At 45.2% G+C, this 17,413-nt stretch overlaps 1 protein-coding gene across 1 annotated transcript in view; it reads right to left on the bottom strand.

The window, feature by feature from the left end:
* Positions 1-17,413, bottom strand: part of WNK4 (WNK lysine deficient protein kinase 4) — a 416,457-nt gene that overhangs the window by 178,714 nt on the left and 220,330 nt on the right. Inside the window, exons 2-4 of the mRNA XM_086924092.1 lie at positions 14,224-14,396; positions 9,869-10,089; positions 2,403-2,560 (exon numbers count right to left, since the gene is read on the bottom strand). Of these exons, the coding sequence (XP_086780218.1) occupies positions 2,403-2,560; positions 9,869-10,089; positions 14,224-14,396 (552 nt within the window). The remainder of the gene's footprint in view (positions 1-2,402; positions 2,561-9,868; positions 10,090-14,223; positions 14,397-17,413) is intronic.

Consider the following 17,413-nt stretch of genomic DNA (forward strand, 5'->3'; position numbering starts at 1 on the left):
CTCTGTAGGCAAGGATTGGCCTCTCTTGCAACTGGCAAATGCTAGAGGCTGGTCCGGAAGGCCAGTATGGGCCCTGCACCTGGTACCATACGAACAATATGCCTTTATTTGATAACACTCACAACCTCTGTAAACATGCCTTTAAAATATATCCGGTTTTACACCATATTACTGGCCGAATGGATTTTCAAAATTCAAATGCACTCCGTGTCACAAATGTACTCACAATTGAGTCGTTGTCTGCTACCAAAACAGTGCTATGTGACAGCTCTCGAATCCTGATTTGTGAATGCGGGCGAGTTGTCTTTGGGGTGGACAGAAGTGTTCCCTGTCGCAGCTGCACCCGTTTCTGTGTCTGAAGCAGCTGTCTTTATCCTGCTCTGTCAATGAAATATACGTTCGGCTCTGATTAGACAGATTTTGAACACTGGCAGCTGCCACCTGCGTGGTCTGACTTCCGACTCAGTTTCGACACAAGGAGTTTCCAGTCATGAAGGACTAAAAACACCAGCTATCTGTGATCATACTGCGTGCACGTGGGGGATCTTCCAGAGCGCGGCCCTGAGTCTCGGGATTGTCCTTCGTCGCTGTCATTGCCAGTCATAGAACTTCTCCTCAGGGTCACCTAGCTATTCTGTTATCAGTCTCGCTATTTCTGCTCTCCAGGCACAGGGAGCAACGTGTACATCCTGTGTCCCGATTAAGGACTGATAAAATCAGAGCACTGTGGGAGCTCCTCGCATATATCTTGCATAGATCAAATGGACTGATTCGGAATGCATATTTTCACATTGTGAGCAAAGATATCAAAATATTATCACATTGTAATAAAAATATCTATATATTATCTAGTACATCAGTTAGACTTGGAAGCTCAACCCCTCTTTACTAAAATCCTCTTGAAGGGGTGTAACCATGTTTTTGTCAGTGTGCCCAGCCTCTTAGTGACGTTTCGGAGAAAGGCTGTGACATCCAGTTAAGCTTTCCTCCATGCTGGAGCTTGTGGGACTGGTCCAGTGGGGCCTGCAGCGAACCAGGGAAGATGGCGCAGAGGAACGTACAAGCAACAGCGGCACCTACAGCACAGTCAGGGCATTGCATGTGTAGAGATAAGGAAGGTGCAGTATGTTTCTCTGCAGCAGGGGTCACAGTAAAGTTTTTTTGTAGCATTGGGCGAGAGCAGGGTTCTGGAGGGCCAGATCAATGCCGGATTTTTAAAATAACTACATTTATCTAAATACGGATATGCTAAAAAATCTGGCATGGATCCGGCCCTCCAGGACCGACTTCGGAGAACCAGGGAATAGAGCATGTGGAGCAGCCAGTAAAATTCTTACAAGGCCCACCCCCAGATGCCATTTTCTGGTTCGCAAAATAATATGGCTACCCCTGGTGTGTCTCTCATTTTGAAGTTAGCAAAAAAGGACGCTCATTGAAGTGAATGTCACTTCCAGACTAGCAAACCAAGATGGCTATCAATAAAATGGCGATCACTTCCTGCTTAGAAAAAGAGGATGGCTACTTCCTGGAGCAGGTGCCCCTACTTATGAACCAAAATATAAAAGTGAGCAGCAAAAGCAGCTCCATTGCTGGTTTTCAAAATTAATAAGTTAGCCCCTTAGTTCACTGAACTTCTGCTATGTCTTTTTTTTTTTTAAGAGTTTTATATAGCGCAAACTAGACCCAAACCGAATCGGGTATCAGAGCGCTTTACATAGCACCAATTACGTTACATTAGGACACACATTCATTTTGTTAGGCACGGGGAGATTAAGTGATTTGCCCAGAATCACAGGAAGTTTGGCGTCGTTACCGAGACTCAAACCCAGTTCCTCCAGGTCCGAGGTCGAGAGCCTGATAAGGAAAAATAAAATCTTATTTTTTGTCCTGTAAGTGCCACATATTCTTTTTAGTTCCAAAAAGTCATACTCCGAAGTAAGAAATCTCTAGTTGGCTTAGGCTGGATATGCTTTCCGTTGCCTTCTACATTTAACCCCTTCGATGCTTGTGACGGAACCATTCTGTCATCAGTCACGGTTGAGCTGTGCTGATGACGGAATGGTTCCGTCACGACCACACCCAGTTATGGAATGTCCAGCACCGGGGGGGAAATCGGGGCAGCACACAAGGTGTTAAGTACATTACATTAGCATGAAGGAAGACATTCTGAGAACTCCCATTTTTTATCCCAGAAGAGAGAGGTACCTAAAAGACTGGGGAAATGATACTGTCCCACCCAAAATAAGCAAGAATTTTACAATATAGTGCTAAGGTGAGACAAAACTAAAACTAAATACAAGCAATGTGTTGGGGGGTGGGGGGGCAGTATAGGGTTAAAAAAAGGATGTGTCTAGAAAGGTCAAACCCAATCTTGAAACTGCCCCTGAAGGTTCATTACTCACAGAGGTGACTTTGCGGTAGATCTGAGCTGCGTTCTGACACTCGGAGTACGGATACTCGGAGGTGGCCATTTCCAGCATGCACATCCCAAAGGCGTACACATCCACCGCCTCGTCATACTTCTCCTCGTACATCTCCGGGGCCATGAACTCAGGCGTTCCTGGAAATGAGAAATCAGGACACAACTGTTAGGCAGTTCTTAATTTGTGAAAAAAAATATATGGGTGCCAGAGCCCTCATCAGGAGGCCACTGCTGTTTGCACCACCTGTTGGCCCCTCCAGTGCAGTCAGTGCCAGTAACAACACAAATATTCACCACCACACTCCTACAGGTGTTACAATTCAGACTATTCCAGGCACCCAAAGCTATAAGAACGGCTTAGTTGCCATGTATTAGTTGTTTTTAATGTATACTGAACTAATAAACAACTGTAGTTGTGCTCGTCTCCAAATTATACAAGCAGCGCCACCATGCGGGAGGCTGTTGTAAGTGCTGTGCTCACCAAAAAGTGACAGTGCTGAGAACCGGAAACCACCAGCTCAAATTAAGCACTACTGTTAGGGTCAGTTCAAACTTCACAAACGTTTGAACAATATAAGAAGAATCCAAGAAAGAGGCAGGACCCCACCAACCTCAAAAACTATAGACCCATCTCCCTGCTCCCGTTCCCAGCGAAAGTCATTGAGAAAGCCATCAACAGCCAGCTCCCCACATTCATCGAAGAACACAACATCCTCGACGCCTCCCAATCTGGCTTCAGAAAAAAAAACACAGTAAAGAAACTGCCCTCCTCGCAGCAACAGACGACATCCGCACCATACTGGACAAAGGTGAAACAGTAGCCCTCATCCTCCTCGACCTCTCAGCGGCGTTCGACACAGTCTCTCACCGCACTCTAATACGCAGATTCTACGATGCATGAATCCAGGACAAGGCCCTAGACTGGAACCGCTCCTACCTCTCTGGCAGAACGCTGTGGGTCAGACTCCCCCCTTTACTCTACCCTACACCTACCACCTGCGAAGTCCCCCAGGGCTCCTCCCTCAGCCCGACGCTCTTCAACCTCTACATGGCTGCGCTCGCCCCCATCGTCAGAACCTACTGACTCAACATTGTATCGTACGTAGACGACACCCAACTCATCCTCTCGCTATCCAACCAACACAACACCGTCAGACACAACTTTAGAGAAGGCATGGAAGCCATCGCCAAATGGATGAAAAACAGCTGCCTACAACTAAACACCAAAAAAACAGAAGTACTCATCATGGGCCCAAATACCCATGCCTGGAGCGACACCTGGTGGCCCCCCACCCTCGGAAACCCGCCAACCCCCACTGACCACGCACACAACCTGGGAATCATCCTGGACTCCGAACTTAAAATGGACCGCCAGATCAACTCCGTCTCGTCTTCCTGCTACCACACCCTCTGCCTCCTTCGTAAGACCTTCAAATGGATCCCCCTCGAACACCAAAAGACCGGCACTCACGCCCTGGTCACCAGCAGACTCGACTACGGCAACGCACTCTATGCCAGAATAAACAAAAACCTCCCCCACAAGCTACAGAACATCCAGAACGCTACCGCAAGACTGGTCCTCAACCTGCCAAAACACTGCCACATCTCCCAGCACCTACGCACACTCCACTGGCCCCCAGTCGAGGCGAGAATCACCTTACTCACCTATGCAAACAAGGCCCTCCACGGCACCGGACTAGCATACCTGAACAGCCGACTCAAATTCCACGCACCCCAAAGGACCCTACGATCATCCCAGCTCTCCTATGCCGTGGTCCCCCGCAACCAGAAAGACCAGATCGGGAGGCCGCTCCTTCTCCTTCCTCGCGGCCAAAGCATGGAAATACCTTCCGCTCCACCTCAGACAGACAACATCGCAAGAAACCTCAAAACCTGGCTCTTCAACAGACCCCCTCCTTGATGGAATGAAACCTGCATCCCCCCCCAACCCAAAGCGCCTTGAGACCCTTACGTGTGAGTAGTCGCGCTTTAACAAACCCCTGATTGACTGACTGATTGGTTCAAACAAAGCGGGTAGTTGAAAAAGGCAGAACCTAAACCCAATCTATGTTTGTTTTTAGCAATAGGTCTATTTGTATCCGTGTTGCAACTGATGCACACTCTTAGCACTAAAAAACTCAACACTAAGATTTTGTAGGAGGGCTTTGGAGACAGAAGTAGTAGAAGAGCTGTACAAGGGCTATCATAAATAGACCTACATAAGCAAGGGTGAGGGTGAGGACCATGTTCGGACAGCAGCAGCTGACGGTCTACAAGGAAGCGACTCATGCCAGATGTAAAAGATATCTGTATGGGGTAAATTTACATAAAATAAGTCTAACTAGTAATGGTTTATATGGTGGTAATCCTGCATATCTAACATGGATCTGAGCCTTCTGGACCAACGCTGGACACTCCTGATGTAAAGTCAGTAAATTAAAATGGTGTATAAAATGGAATTAACCTGTGGGCTGTTTTTAGCCAAATGAATGAATGAATAAAATTGTCAAGCGCACAGCGACCTCGAAAGGAGTCGCGGGGCTACAGGGAAGCGTAACAGACAGGAGTAGAACACATGTAGATTAAATGGATGAAGAAAATAGCCAAGTTTGTAGATGTTTCTATGAAATGAGATCAATGGTAGTGTAACGAAGGTGCAAAGGAAGTGCGTGCCATTGCTTTGCTTCCAGGTATGAAACTGCACTCCCTCAGTGCCTCGAGCCATGCTGATGAGCTCTGTTTGAGACTAGCATCAAATGTTTTACAGATATGTTTATTCAACGACCTTTAGATATTATATAATTAATACTTCATATTTTATAGGTAGTTGTATGTTCTGTTTTGCTCACCTACTTCAGTTTCATTTTCAATGCAAGTTTGTAAACATTTGTTTTCTGAAAGTTTGATGTACATGTATAGCAGCGGATTTGATTGGAATTATATTTGAAGCTAATACAATTTGTTTAAAAAATGCAACCCTTGGCTTTCATCAATGACAAGGCTTTAGAGACCTCCCACTGAATTATGGATAAGGATCCTGAACACGGGCACACTCGCACACCCTAAAAACCTGGCACGCCCCGTGGGCTCCAACTTAAGGATCAGGGATCCCAGAAGATCACTGTGAATGCACAGACTGGATCACCGTGTTTCTTGAAGTTGGTTCCACCGCCGAGGAATCATCGGGGGCTGCAGAACTGCCAGTTTAAGAATATTTTTTTGCATGTTGGTATGCACACCTGAGCTGGAATCAATCCCCTTCTATGCAAGAGGTTCCAGCCCACCATGTCATTTTGCCTCGTCACTGTGTGGCTCTGTGAAGAGGCTACTAACTCACTTCTAGTTTTTAAAATCATAAACAAGCAAAATATAAAAAAAGAACATGAAAGCAACTCAATGGTGGTGGAAAAATACAGCAATTAGAGCGTGGTTCCAGGTCACAAGTTAAAAGAAGCTGGCTTGACCGTCCGCCTTTCCCCGTGTCTGGCCGTCTGCGAGCCTGGCTTCTCCCGGCTGCTGCCCACGTGTCTGGCTCACTTAGTTACAGACTGCCAGATAATGGCTGCGCATCCTGCAGACAGGTACCAAACAACAGAGCCAGACGTGCGTAGGACGCCGTCAGCATTACTAACACAGGGCAGTGATTATGCCAAGCGGATAACAATCTCATAGCAAGATTGGTTCGTGTGTGGTATTTTATACAGCGGTGAGGTGTTGTCTTACAACACCTTTGTGGCGCTAGTCCACATTCAACTGCACACTGGCAGACAAGAATTCTCGAACAAGGGGGGCGATTCCACCACCTGTGTGGGAAAATCTCACGTGAACCAGTCCTTCCATGATGGGTGCAAGGACCTCAGACGAATGGCGCCCAGCCACATTCAGGAGTGGATTTATTCACTTATGAATTCGTTTGGTGTTAAAAAGCGCCAACTAGACCGTTCTTGGATTTTTATTATTTATTTATTTTTGTATAACAGTACAATCTAAACAGTTACTAGGTTAATTTTTTTTAAATTTGATACAGCACTATGCATCCTCCCTTAGCCCCCTTCTTTTTAATATCTACTTTACTCCTCTGATATACTTGGCGGAGGAGCTGAGGGCCAAGGTGATGGCTTACGCTGACGTCACCATGCTGCTTTTTACCTGACACAAAGATGCGGACGCTGTACTATTGGTTCAACAATGCCTATCATCTATCTTTAAATGGCTGGCGGAAGCACAGCTTAAGTGTAATGAAGAAAAGGCAGAGAGTCTGCTATTTGGTTTAGAGAGCAGCTCTGGCCACCTGAGTTTCCACTACCTACCTCGTCAGGGAAGCCAGTTACATATCTGGGGGTTTTGTTTGACGAATGTCTCTCCTTCTCGACACACATCAAGAAGCTGGCTGGCTGTTGTTATGGTCTGCTTAAAACTCTCAGAAGATTCTTTCCTCTCTTGCCTCAGGCGACGAGGAAAACGGTCACCTGTGTGCTGATTCTGTCACGGCTGGACTATGCCAATGCCCTTTATGCTGGTATCCCGGGCTACCTGCTTAAAAAGTTACAGGTGGTTCAAAATAGGGCAGCCAGACTCTTATTGGGCCTGCGGCTAGGGACTGTGTCCGTCAACAGCTGCGCTCTCTCCACCGGCTCCCCATGGTGGAGTTCAATTTAAACTTTTGGATCTGGCCTTCTGTGCTCTCCATGGTTGTGATCCTCTCTATTTGCAGAGGCGTCTCTCCTTCTATGTTCCTGCGCGCTCCCTGCGTTCTTTGTTCTTATGTTCTGCTCAGGTCCCTCGTTTTAAGCCTCAGAGGTTAGGGGGCAGCTCATTTGCAGTGAAAGCGGCGGTTGCTTGGAATGCTCTTCCTTTTGCCCTGCGCACCATCCAGGATCCAGCTGCGTTCAAGAGGAAACTGAAAACACATCTATTTACCTGAAGCCCACTGCACATACCCCGCTTGGCACTGCGCCGGGACACTCATGAGTACCCGCGCTCGTTATAAACTCACATAACATAACATGCAGACCGTTATAAGTTTTTGTTGTTTTTACATAGTAGCATCTAGACTTTTACTAGTTTATTTTTTTTTAATTTGTTTTCTATGTAGCACCGTCTAGACCAGGGTTCTCCAAAGTCGGTCCTGGAGGACGGGATCCTATCGTAGAAGGGTCTGCCCAACAGGCTGCTATGATGCGACCGCCACCACAGCGGTCGCAATGCCTATATTTTGCATTGTTGTGGGTGCTGCTGGCTGTGGAACCCGCAGCAATGCAAAAATGGGATACGGTCCCCCAAAGTCCATTCCCACCTGCCTGTTCATGGTGTACTAACTGCCATGAACAGGCGGGCGGAAAGGGACATCGTAATCCCTACAGCAGTGCCTGGTTGGCACCACCACCATTGTAGGGACCACAACCCTCTCCACAGCACATGCGGGCGCAAGGAACCCTTCGGATGCGTGGCGGTCAGTCTTTCCGACTGCCACACATTGGCCCGCCATTGATATATGGCGGGCGGATGTGATGGGTCCGATGGCAGTGGGACCACCACCGATGGGCTGTTGGTGGCGGTCCCACCGCCATCCTAATCGGGCCCTAGGTTCTTACTAGTTGTTATTAATTTATTTTGATTTAGAACTATCCAGACCCTTAAGCCATGTCCCCTGTCTAGATCTCAGAATGACTTTCAACAAGACTGAGCATGAACTCCTACACCATCGCCCATCAGCTGCTGCTCCTTCCTTGGTTTGTTTCCTTAATGTACGGAGATTCTGAATGACTCAAACTCTGTCCCTTCGACTCTGATCTCAGTCAAGTTTCGTGGAGAAGATTGCAAAGACCTTCTCTGTCGCTGCTTGTCTTGAATATATCATAAATGTGAGGATCATGGCCGACGACAACCTACTCTGTCTCTTTGTTGCATAACAAAGATTTTTGTGAAGTTCAGAGAAGTAAAACAGAACATGTGAAACACATCAACATTTCTTCAGCTCAGGTCTCACCATACATGGTTGATCTGCCAAACATCCGCAGCATCAAAGTCATAAACGTAAACGACTCTCGATACCAAGATCATCTCTGAGGTCGGCCTCCCGCTGCTTCCTTCCCCTAATATTACGCATAGCATTCAATTGTTCAATCCCCTCACCCTTCCCCAAGACCATGCACCAGTAGGAAGAGGCAGCATCAGCTCCAGACCTTGCTACTCCAACCTCAGCCTGACAAAACACCACAGTTCCCATCTTCAAGTACGCCATCAAGCAAGATTAGTAGCTGAGAAGAAACCCTGGGTGTTAATCTCAGTAACACCGGTTAACTATCTGCTACTCCATCATCACCTTTGGCATATCCGTGACACCGCCTGCACTCATCCTATAAAACCTTCTCCAAGTCCTATACATTCATGGTAGCTTGGGAGGAGGCAGGTGGTCCGCACTCCCGGGACGTCGGCTACGGAAGGAGGGATCCACGAACATCAACAACAAAGGCAATGATCTAGCACTCAGAAAACAAATGAACCTAATGTGTTCACTTTGACTTCTATGTGGAAGCCCTCTGAAGGGATTACCATTATATAACTGTGAATGCGCCTCAATGTATTCATTAATTCATTTGATCAGAATATTTTTGTGCCACTAATTCTCAAAGGTTTTTACAGAGTAACAAATGAAACATAAAACGTGTTTCTCACCTTAATGTAGTCCTCCATCACTTCTACAAATAATTGCACCTCTACAACTATTGCTAGCATTACTGCTGCTAATAGGTCTATATACATAACCTACCTACTCCCATTAGTACCAGTACTAGTATTTGTACTACTACAAGCACCAGGATACCAACTACTACACCTAGTACTTATACTGATACTACTTTTATAACTATTTTCGTTCTACTACTTGAACCCTTACTCTGGATCTTACTACTAGACATACTGCAACAAGTACTAATGATACTACCGATAGGGACAGAATGACTGGAACTAATATTGTGACTGCTTCCATTCCTTCTATTACTATTCCTACTACACGTATCAGGAAAACCTTTCCTCTCTTAGTAGTACTGCAACTACTAGTAGGAATATGTTTACCACTAGAAGTAGTGCTGAAATGAATACTAATTCCTGCATTTCTAAGGGTGGTACATCTAGTGCTGCAAGAACAATTGCACCTACTCATACCATTACTGATACCGCTAGTACTGGTACCAGAACTACAATTACTACAACTCCTACTCCTACCACTGATACAACTACATTCTAACAGGTGGGCACTCCCACTTGGTCTGTTTTTGATAATTTGTTCTACTGATTCTACGTGGCGTTATCTTGATGCATATGCTACTCTATGAGTTTTCCTCAATTTAAATTGTAGCCGATGAGATTGAACCCAGTGCCACTCACACCCCCATAGCGAGCAAAGCCAATAATTATACAGTAGTAGAGCTCCATAAGTGATACCTATAACACTTTTGGCGAAAGACGCGCTCTTCAGGGTGGCCAGTCCAAGGTCCCCGATCTTCACAAAGCCGGTGGGCCCTGTGATGAAGATGTTGTCGCACTTGAGGTCCCGGTGGATGATGGGTGGACAGCGAGTGTGCAGGAAGTGCAGGCCCTTCAGGATTTGCCGGCTCCAGCGCTGCAGCACTTTCAGCTTCATCTCTTTGAACCTCTTCAGGTAGCTGTGAGCAGGTAGAGCAGAACAGAGCACTTGTTAAGAGATCTCTCCCACATCACTCTAAAGAATATGCAGTCATTTTCTGAGAACAATTTTCAAGCAATCAGGGAAAGTAATTTTTTCATGCAAGTACACCCCAGCCTCCTCTTCCCACCTCAGGTCATTCAGTGTTGCTCAGGTGGCACCCGAGTACCATTCTGGTATGTTACTAACACAACATAATTCAAGTAAATTACAACAGCACAGGTGCACCACAATTTTTAAACATTCAGTTCACAAGTTTCAATAAATCCCAAATAGTGTGGTTCCTCGTTTTCATTTCTTTATTTCAATTCAAGGGAAATTAAGCACCATACATACATGTGTTTTTATATGTCGTTTTTCATATTTGTCCTTTTAATTGTTTACACTTAACAGCCCTGAAGAAGTACCCTTTGTATGGGACGAAACGCGTCTGCTGTATGGCTCTATGGTGCTTCATTTCCCTTGAATTGAAATAAAGAAATGAAAATGAGGAACCACACTATTCGTGATTTATTGAAACTTATGAACTGAATGTTTAAAAATTGTGGTGCACCTGTGCTGTTATAATTTATCTACTAGGTTCCTTTGGGAACTAGCATTGTTACAGTGGGTGCTCTTTAGTGTGCACACTCACCCTTTCTCAAATATCGGGTGTATGTTTTATCAAACTGGGGTTACTTATTGTTAGGTGCTGTGTCTAAGAAGGTTCCACTGTAAGGTCTCTTTAACTCAAAACATAATTCAAGTACTTCACTACCTAACGTCACTGTTAATAACACGCTTCAGTGCTTTGAAACAGCATTAGACAGCAGCCTAGCACAATCCAACAGAATATTACCATTAGGTTTGATAACAAAAATGTACACACTACGACAAGTATTGAGAGTCCAATACTGATGGTCTCGCAGTATTTATATGTTGTCTTTACCTTGTATCTCACCTTGCTGCTGCTTACACCTTCACGCCTGGTGGTAGGCTTGCAGCTTAAAATGGAGAGTGCTTCTATAGGGGGGGAGCCCCTGTGATGCTCATTCTGTGCATACGTACCTCTACTTTAATTGTGGTGTTTGACCATGGGGCATTTGTCCTTATTAGTCTAGTTCGTAATCTCTTCTCCTATTGGTTGTGGCTTCTTAAATGGTTGGGTGCTCTAGCTATTCATTTGAGCTTTGTCACCTCAACGGCTAATTTTTTGTTGTGGGTTAGCATCCTGGGGGGCTGGTCTATTAACATCTGTGAGCACCACTAGATGTGTTGTTATGATGTGTGCATGTCAATATAATCATATCCTTAATGGCACTCTTACTGAGATTTTATTACGCTGAGGTTGGGAGCAAATGTCTTCCTTCCAGGTTTGGCAACGGAAGTCCCCACTGCAGTTCGAAAGACTGACCACGTGATGTTGCTACCCGCACTGATGCTTGCATGCACTGTGATCTTCTTACCACCACCAACCAATCATCAGAGGAAATTGGCCTAGCCATGTTGACCTTGCACTGGGCATCACAACAGTATAGCGTATCATAAGCTAGAACCCAATCTTGTTTGGCATTTTCTGCAGCTTCATTCCTTGGACTGCTGTTCCCGCTGTGTTCCCTTTGTAGTTATATGGGGTGGAATTTAGTCTGTGTGTTAGCGTTGGTATACAAATAGAACTCTTCCCATATAGGAGATATCAGAGGAGGTATTTTCTGAGGAGCTGCACCAAGCCTCCTTATGTCCAAAGATTTGACATGAGGTGCCCGGAAATCTACAACTGTTGCAGATTTCCAGGCGCCTTTGCAGGTTGCAGGTTTTCAGGCGTTCTACTGGAAAACGATTGTGAATTCCAAAGTAAGGTCAAGCGTAGCATGTTTTCTCATGGAAATATGTGTATTATTGTACTTTTATATTTGTTACTTAAGATTTTTCTCCATGGAAAAACGTCTCCTGCTACATCCTCACTAATTACGGAGGTGTTCATTTCCCATTTTCACCCTCGAAGGGATTTACTCATGTGGATGTTTAATTACATTTTTATTTTTTTATTTATCATATTTGTAGAGCGCACTGCTACTCAGAAGAGTGTCCCGGTGCTAGCGAAAACAGAGCGATAAAGAGGGGAGGCGCGTATAAGTGGAAGGCCCACAGTTACTGCTGAAACAGCCATGTCTTCAATAATTTCCTAAAGTGCGGAATGGATGGCGCTTGTCTGATTGCTATCGGAAGTTCATTCCAAAGGTGAGCAACCTGGACTTGAAAGGAGCGCCCTCCTAAGCGGGCGTGATCGAATTTAGGCACACTCATCCGATGTTGGTGAGAGGATCTGAGGGCTCTACCAGGTGTGTAGTAACTAACTCTCCTCCTGATTTAGGCAGCCCCGATACCATGTAAGACCTTAAAGGCGATGGACAGGGCTTTGAACTGGATTCTGCGGCGAATGGGGAGCCAATGTAGATTCTTGAGATGGGGCGAAATGTGAGTTCTCGGCCTCAACATCAGGATGGCTCTAGCAGCCGAGATCTGCACAACCTGAAATTTACTGAGGAGACAATCTGGGAGACCTAGGTAGAGGACATTAGCATAGTCCAGCCTGGAGGTGATAAGGGCCTGAACCACCGTTCTTCTGTGGGAGAGGGAAGAGGGACAAAAGGGGGAGAAATTTCCGGAGCATTTTCAGGGTTCCGTAACAAGTACCGACCACTGATCGAACTTGGCTCTTCATGTTCAGTGAGTTGTCCAATTTAACCCCTAGGTTTTTGGCTACTCCTACAGAGGTCTGCGGGGGGGGGGACATATCGGGCGGCCACCACTCCCTCCAGACTTCCTGGTCCGACACTCCGAACAGAATAACTTCTGATTTAGCAGAGTTACATTGAAGCTGATTGTGGCCAAACCAGGAGAAGACCTATCTTAAACAGTTCCTGATTTTGTCACCATCCAAAGCCTCTCCCTTCTTACAAGTGAACAGTAACTGAGTGTCATCAGCATAAGATATGATCATGGCTCCCGCTGCTTCTGCCAAAAAGACGAGGGGAGCCATGTACAGATTAAACAATACGGGGCTCAAAATAGAACCTTGAGGGACACCCACCACTGTAGGAGGCATGAGGGAGGAGAAAGGTGGGTTCCAGACTTCCTGCCTATGGTCTTTTAAGAACGACGAGAGCCACTTCAACACCGTGCCCCCTACCCCATAGTCTCTCAGTAGGAGTCTCTCATGGGACACGGTGTCGAACGCGGCAGATAGATCTAACAATATTAGAGCCGCTCTCCCGCCCGAGTCGAGAGTCATTTTTATAGATTCTGATATTTCAAGGAGAGCTGATTCAGTGCTAAAATTAGCACGGAATCCTGATTGACTCGTTGGAGGCAATTGTTTGATTCCATAAATTCGGTGGTGACAGAGTTCACGTAATTTTCAATGACCTTGGCTATGGAAGGCAGGAGCGAGATGGGCCTATAATTAGACACTATCAAAGGATCTGCTGTAGGGTTCTTCAACAGTGGCAGAATTTTGGCTTTTTCCCAGATGTGGAGTACACTGCACAAGAGTACATTTATTTACAAGAACAAGTTCATCTTTTGTGCAGATTTGTACTTTTAACAAAAAATATTTGCTTATGCAAGTAAGACTTAAACACACATATAGTCTTGTGACTCCAGCAAATGTAGCCATGTGACTCTGGCAATAGTTTTACATGGGGTGAGCGCTACCGGGGAAAAAAAATCACACATTTTACAGATTTCCGGTATAAGCTGCTGCCAGTTTGATTAAAAACAATCATATGCTGATTGATGTTTGAATCCTGAACAGTTCATTTCTTCTTCACTAACCTCTTCCCTTTGCCTTACACTCCCCAGTCCTCTCCAAGATTCTATACACCCAGTTAATTGCTTTTGTAAACATTTTTGCCCTTCTTGTTGGTCCTCAACCCCCTTCCCTCTACCTTCCCTCTCCAATTTCCCCTATGGCTCCAAATAACCAGTTTGTCACTTTTGTAAACATACATTGCTTGTGCCCTTCACTAGTTCTATGCGAAGCACTCCTATATCGATTAGAGCTTTGCAATTACAGAAAAAAGGGTTAAGAGTCCATTGATGAAACCAATACAGTCATGAGGCCAGTACTTACGTTTTCAGGGTGCCGGAGGTCATCAGCTCCGTGACCAGCACAATGCAGATCTGCCCCTTCACGTTGGACTTCCAGGAGTCATAGAAGCGCACAATGTTGGGGTGCTGTAAGCCCTTTAACATCTCCACCTCCTCGCTGAAGCGCTGGCGCTCGGCCTTGGTCAGCTTCCGGGTCTGTAGGCCAAGTAAGAGGACAGCAGTGAGGTGCAGTCTACAGGGTCTGGTGGCCTCAGAAAGAATTGGCCAAGAGTGACAATTCACTGAACAGAATAGCAATCTCTTTCTTCGCTGTCTTTTGACTTACATATCCTCAGCGGCACACAACACTGCCTGATCATCTCACAAGGTAGCGCTTGGAGACCATCATATACTCTATTAACCCTTTCGCTGCGGAGGCTATTCCGCCGCAGCGCTAACAGGGCGGTCGGCCGCGCGGCGGCTGCATGCTGGTGACAGAACCGCTCCGTCACCAGTCGCGGTTGAGCTGTGCTGATGACGGAGCGGTTCCGTAATGACCCGCCCCGCTCATTAGAACGGCCGCGCAGGCGCGAAATCAGCATGACGGAACCGCTCCGTCATCAGCACAGCCCAACCGTAGCTGATGACAGAGCGGTTCCGTCATCAGCAGGGGAGGGGTTAATATAAATACATATGCACATACTTTATGGCCTGGGAAGAAGTTACTCAAAATATGGGGTAGGGATAGTCCCAACTTTTCTGATAATTGGAATTTGAAATTCGAAGTGTTTAGAACTAATTACTTTCTGAACCAATTCTATCCATTCTTCTTCAGAGTGCTTAAGTGATCTTGTTGGCCTTCCACGGGTCTCCACCTCAAGTGTCTTAAACCGTTCCCAGGGAAATATTCCTGTAAATGGTGGAAGATATAGACTGGCCACAGTTAAGACTGGACTGTACAACTGTCTCCGTAGAGAATTGGTTCAATTGCTAAACGTTTGCTTCTTTCCAGACTTCAGAAAACGAGACTTGTAGGAAACAAGATGGCAGCCATTTAATGTACCCATGAATCTAGTTTACCATTTCGAATGGTCAACAGACATTCAGTACTGTCATTGGAGGAAGCAGGCAGTAGAATGTTGATATAAAGCGCCAGCTTGCACTGTAGATGAGGAGATGGCGGGAAGGGGGAATTCAGAAATCCTGGGAGAATATTACACTTAATGTAAAGGACGAGACAGGCCTTGATTCAAGCCTCTTTGAGGCAATCAAACTATCTAAATTGTCCACCATTGAACGGCTGTGTGTGCTTCATCTGGCTGCAAAGAATCACACAGCATATGCATATGCATCACTTAGCTGCCTTTGCACTAACTGGATTACAGTCCCAAATAAATCTAATTGACCTTACAATCCTCCTTAATGCGGGATGAACAGCTTGGTGGCTTTGGGAAGGAGGTGTGTCCTGTGTCTGTCATTCACACTGACGAATACAGCAGCCTTGCTGAGCACTACACAGGGATCAGGCGCTAAAGCAGAGATAGAGCTTTTCCATTATTTCATTTACACCTCAACATGTATGATTTCAAGGGCACAATCCATCCCTGTTTTGTGTTCATGAAGAAGCCATAATTTTGCATGTATTTCAAATAGCCAATAAAGGAATGCATATTTAAAGGGAGCATGGTCCTTGCAACGTATTCTAAGACCACTCCAGACATACGGGCAATTAGATTCCATACTTCTCCACAACACTTATCAAAATAAGCAAACCATGTCACTGCCAGGTCAGCAACTAAGATCTGTATCTTTTTTTCTGGTTTTTCAGCCCAACCTCCTACTTGCTCACCGTTCTGGAGTCATTTTTATATGGTTCCCTACAGTGACCTAAGCATCTGCTGTGCCAAGAATCAAGCCTACTGACATGTTAGCACTATGCAAGCATTCATACTCACTGACTCAAACTAGATGTTGCGCTGAGGCCTTCTGGATACTGAAGTACGATACTAGTATCCCGATAGTCTACTCAGTTGCAGGTTTCCTATTTTCCATGTGGTGTACCCGCAGGACATACACAAAAGCATCATGAAAGGAGCTAAAGGGTTTTCTTGGTGGATATGTAATAACTTCACTCATTAACTAATACACGGGGAAATATCTACCGTGGCTATCCTTGACAGTTTTAAAATCAGGCCTTGTTTTTATTAGAACAAAATAAGCTTGCTTGTTGGCCCCCCAGTTATACTATAGAGAATTGGCAATATACTAGTTTACCACCCTAACCAATTCAAATATTCTCTGTAAAAGCAGCCTGTGGCTTAGGGAGGCTCCAGTCCTAGGTCTTATCGATGCAGAATGGTAGAATATAGGTCATCCTTTTTAGTAATTTTGTTAGGTAAATGTTTTTAGGTAAATTATTTATTTATTGCACTTGGCACTTTCCGAGTATGGAGCATTATAGCCTGCCATGATCTACCCTCTGTGAGTTTTGCTCCTTATATTCTTCCGCGGTTAAATTAGTTTGATGTGTCGGCTTTTTAAAATGTCGTATAGAGCTCATTCACCATTATATATGTGTCAATTGCGTTTATTATTGTCCTTTCTATTTTTTAAAATCTAAATGTAATTGACTTATGTTATAATGTTAAATGTATCTGTTTGCACTGTGAATGTACTTTTGAGGTCATGTTGACCGAAATAAAGTTTTTTGATATGAAATGAAATGACAGTTATTATTAATATTATTATTGTGTCTTTTGTAAAGCGCGCAGCTACCCCAACGGGGTGTCCCGGCGCTAAAGGATTGCAATGGGGTCCCTACAGAAAGAAGTTATTTTATATATCTGTTTATTGTTTTCATATAACATTGCAACTGAACGGTTCCATAATACACAGAAATATAGGACAATACCACATATGCTGTGCGGTGAGCCAGTATAGCATATCGAAGTCATAATACCATAGTATCCTGTACATGTGCTGTAGCAGATAAGCTGCTAAGTGCAAACAAGCCCCTTATAAGGAAAGAGAAGAGACGGGGTCTCAAGTAGGGGCACAATCTTAACAAGGAATACACCCAGCAGGACTTTCATATCAAAACGATGCTGACCTGTAAACAATCAGTTTGCCCATCCTTGCCTATCTGTGTGACAATCCAGAGCACATCAGTGGCGTCTATTATGAGTATACTCTTTAAGCCCTTGCATCATTAACAGAAGTGTCTCTGCTAAGTA

Source organism: Lissotriton vulgaris, chromosome 5 (genome assembly GCF_964263255.1).
Source record: "Lissotriton vulgaris chromosome 5, aLisVul1.2, whole genome shotgun sequence".
NCBI lineage: Eukaryota > Metazoa > Chordata > Amphibia > Caudata > Salamandridae > Lissotriton > Lissotriton vulgaris.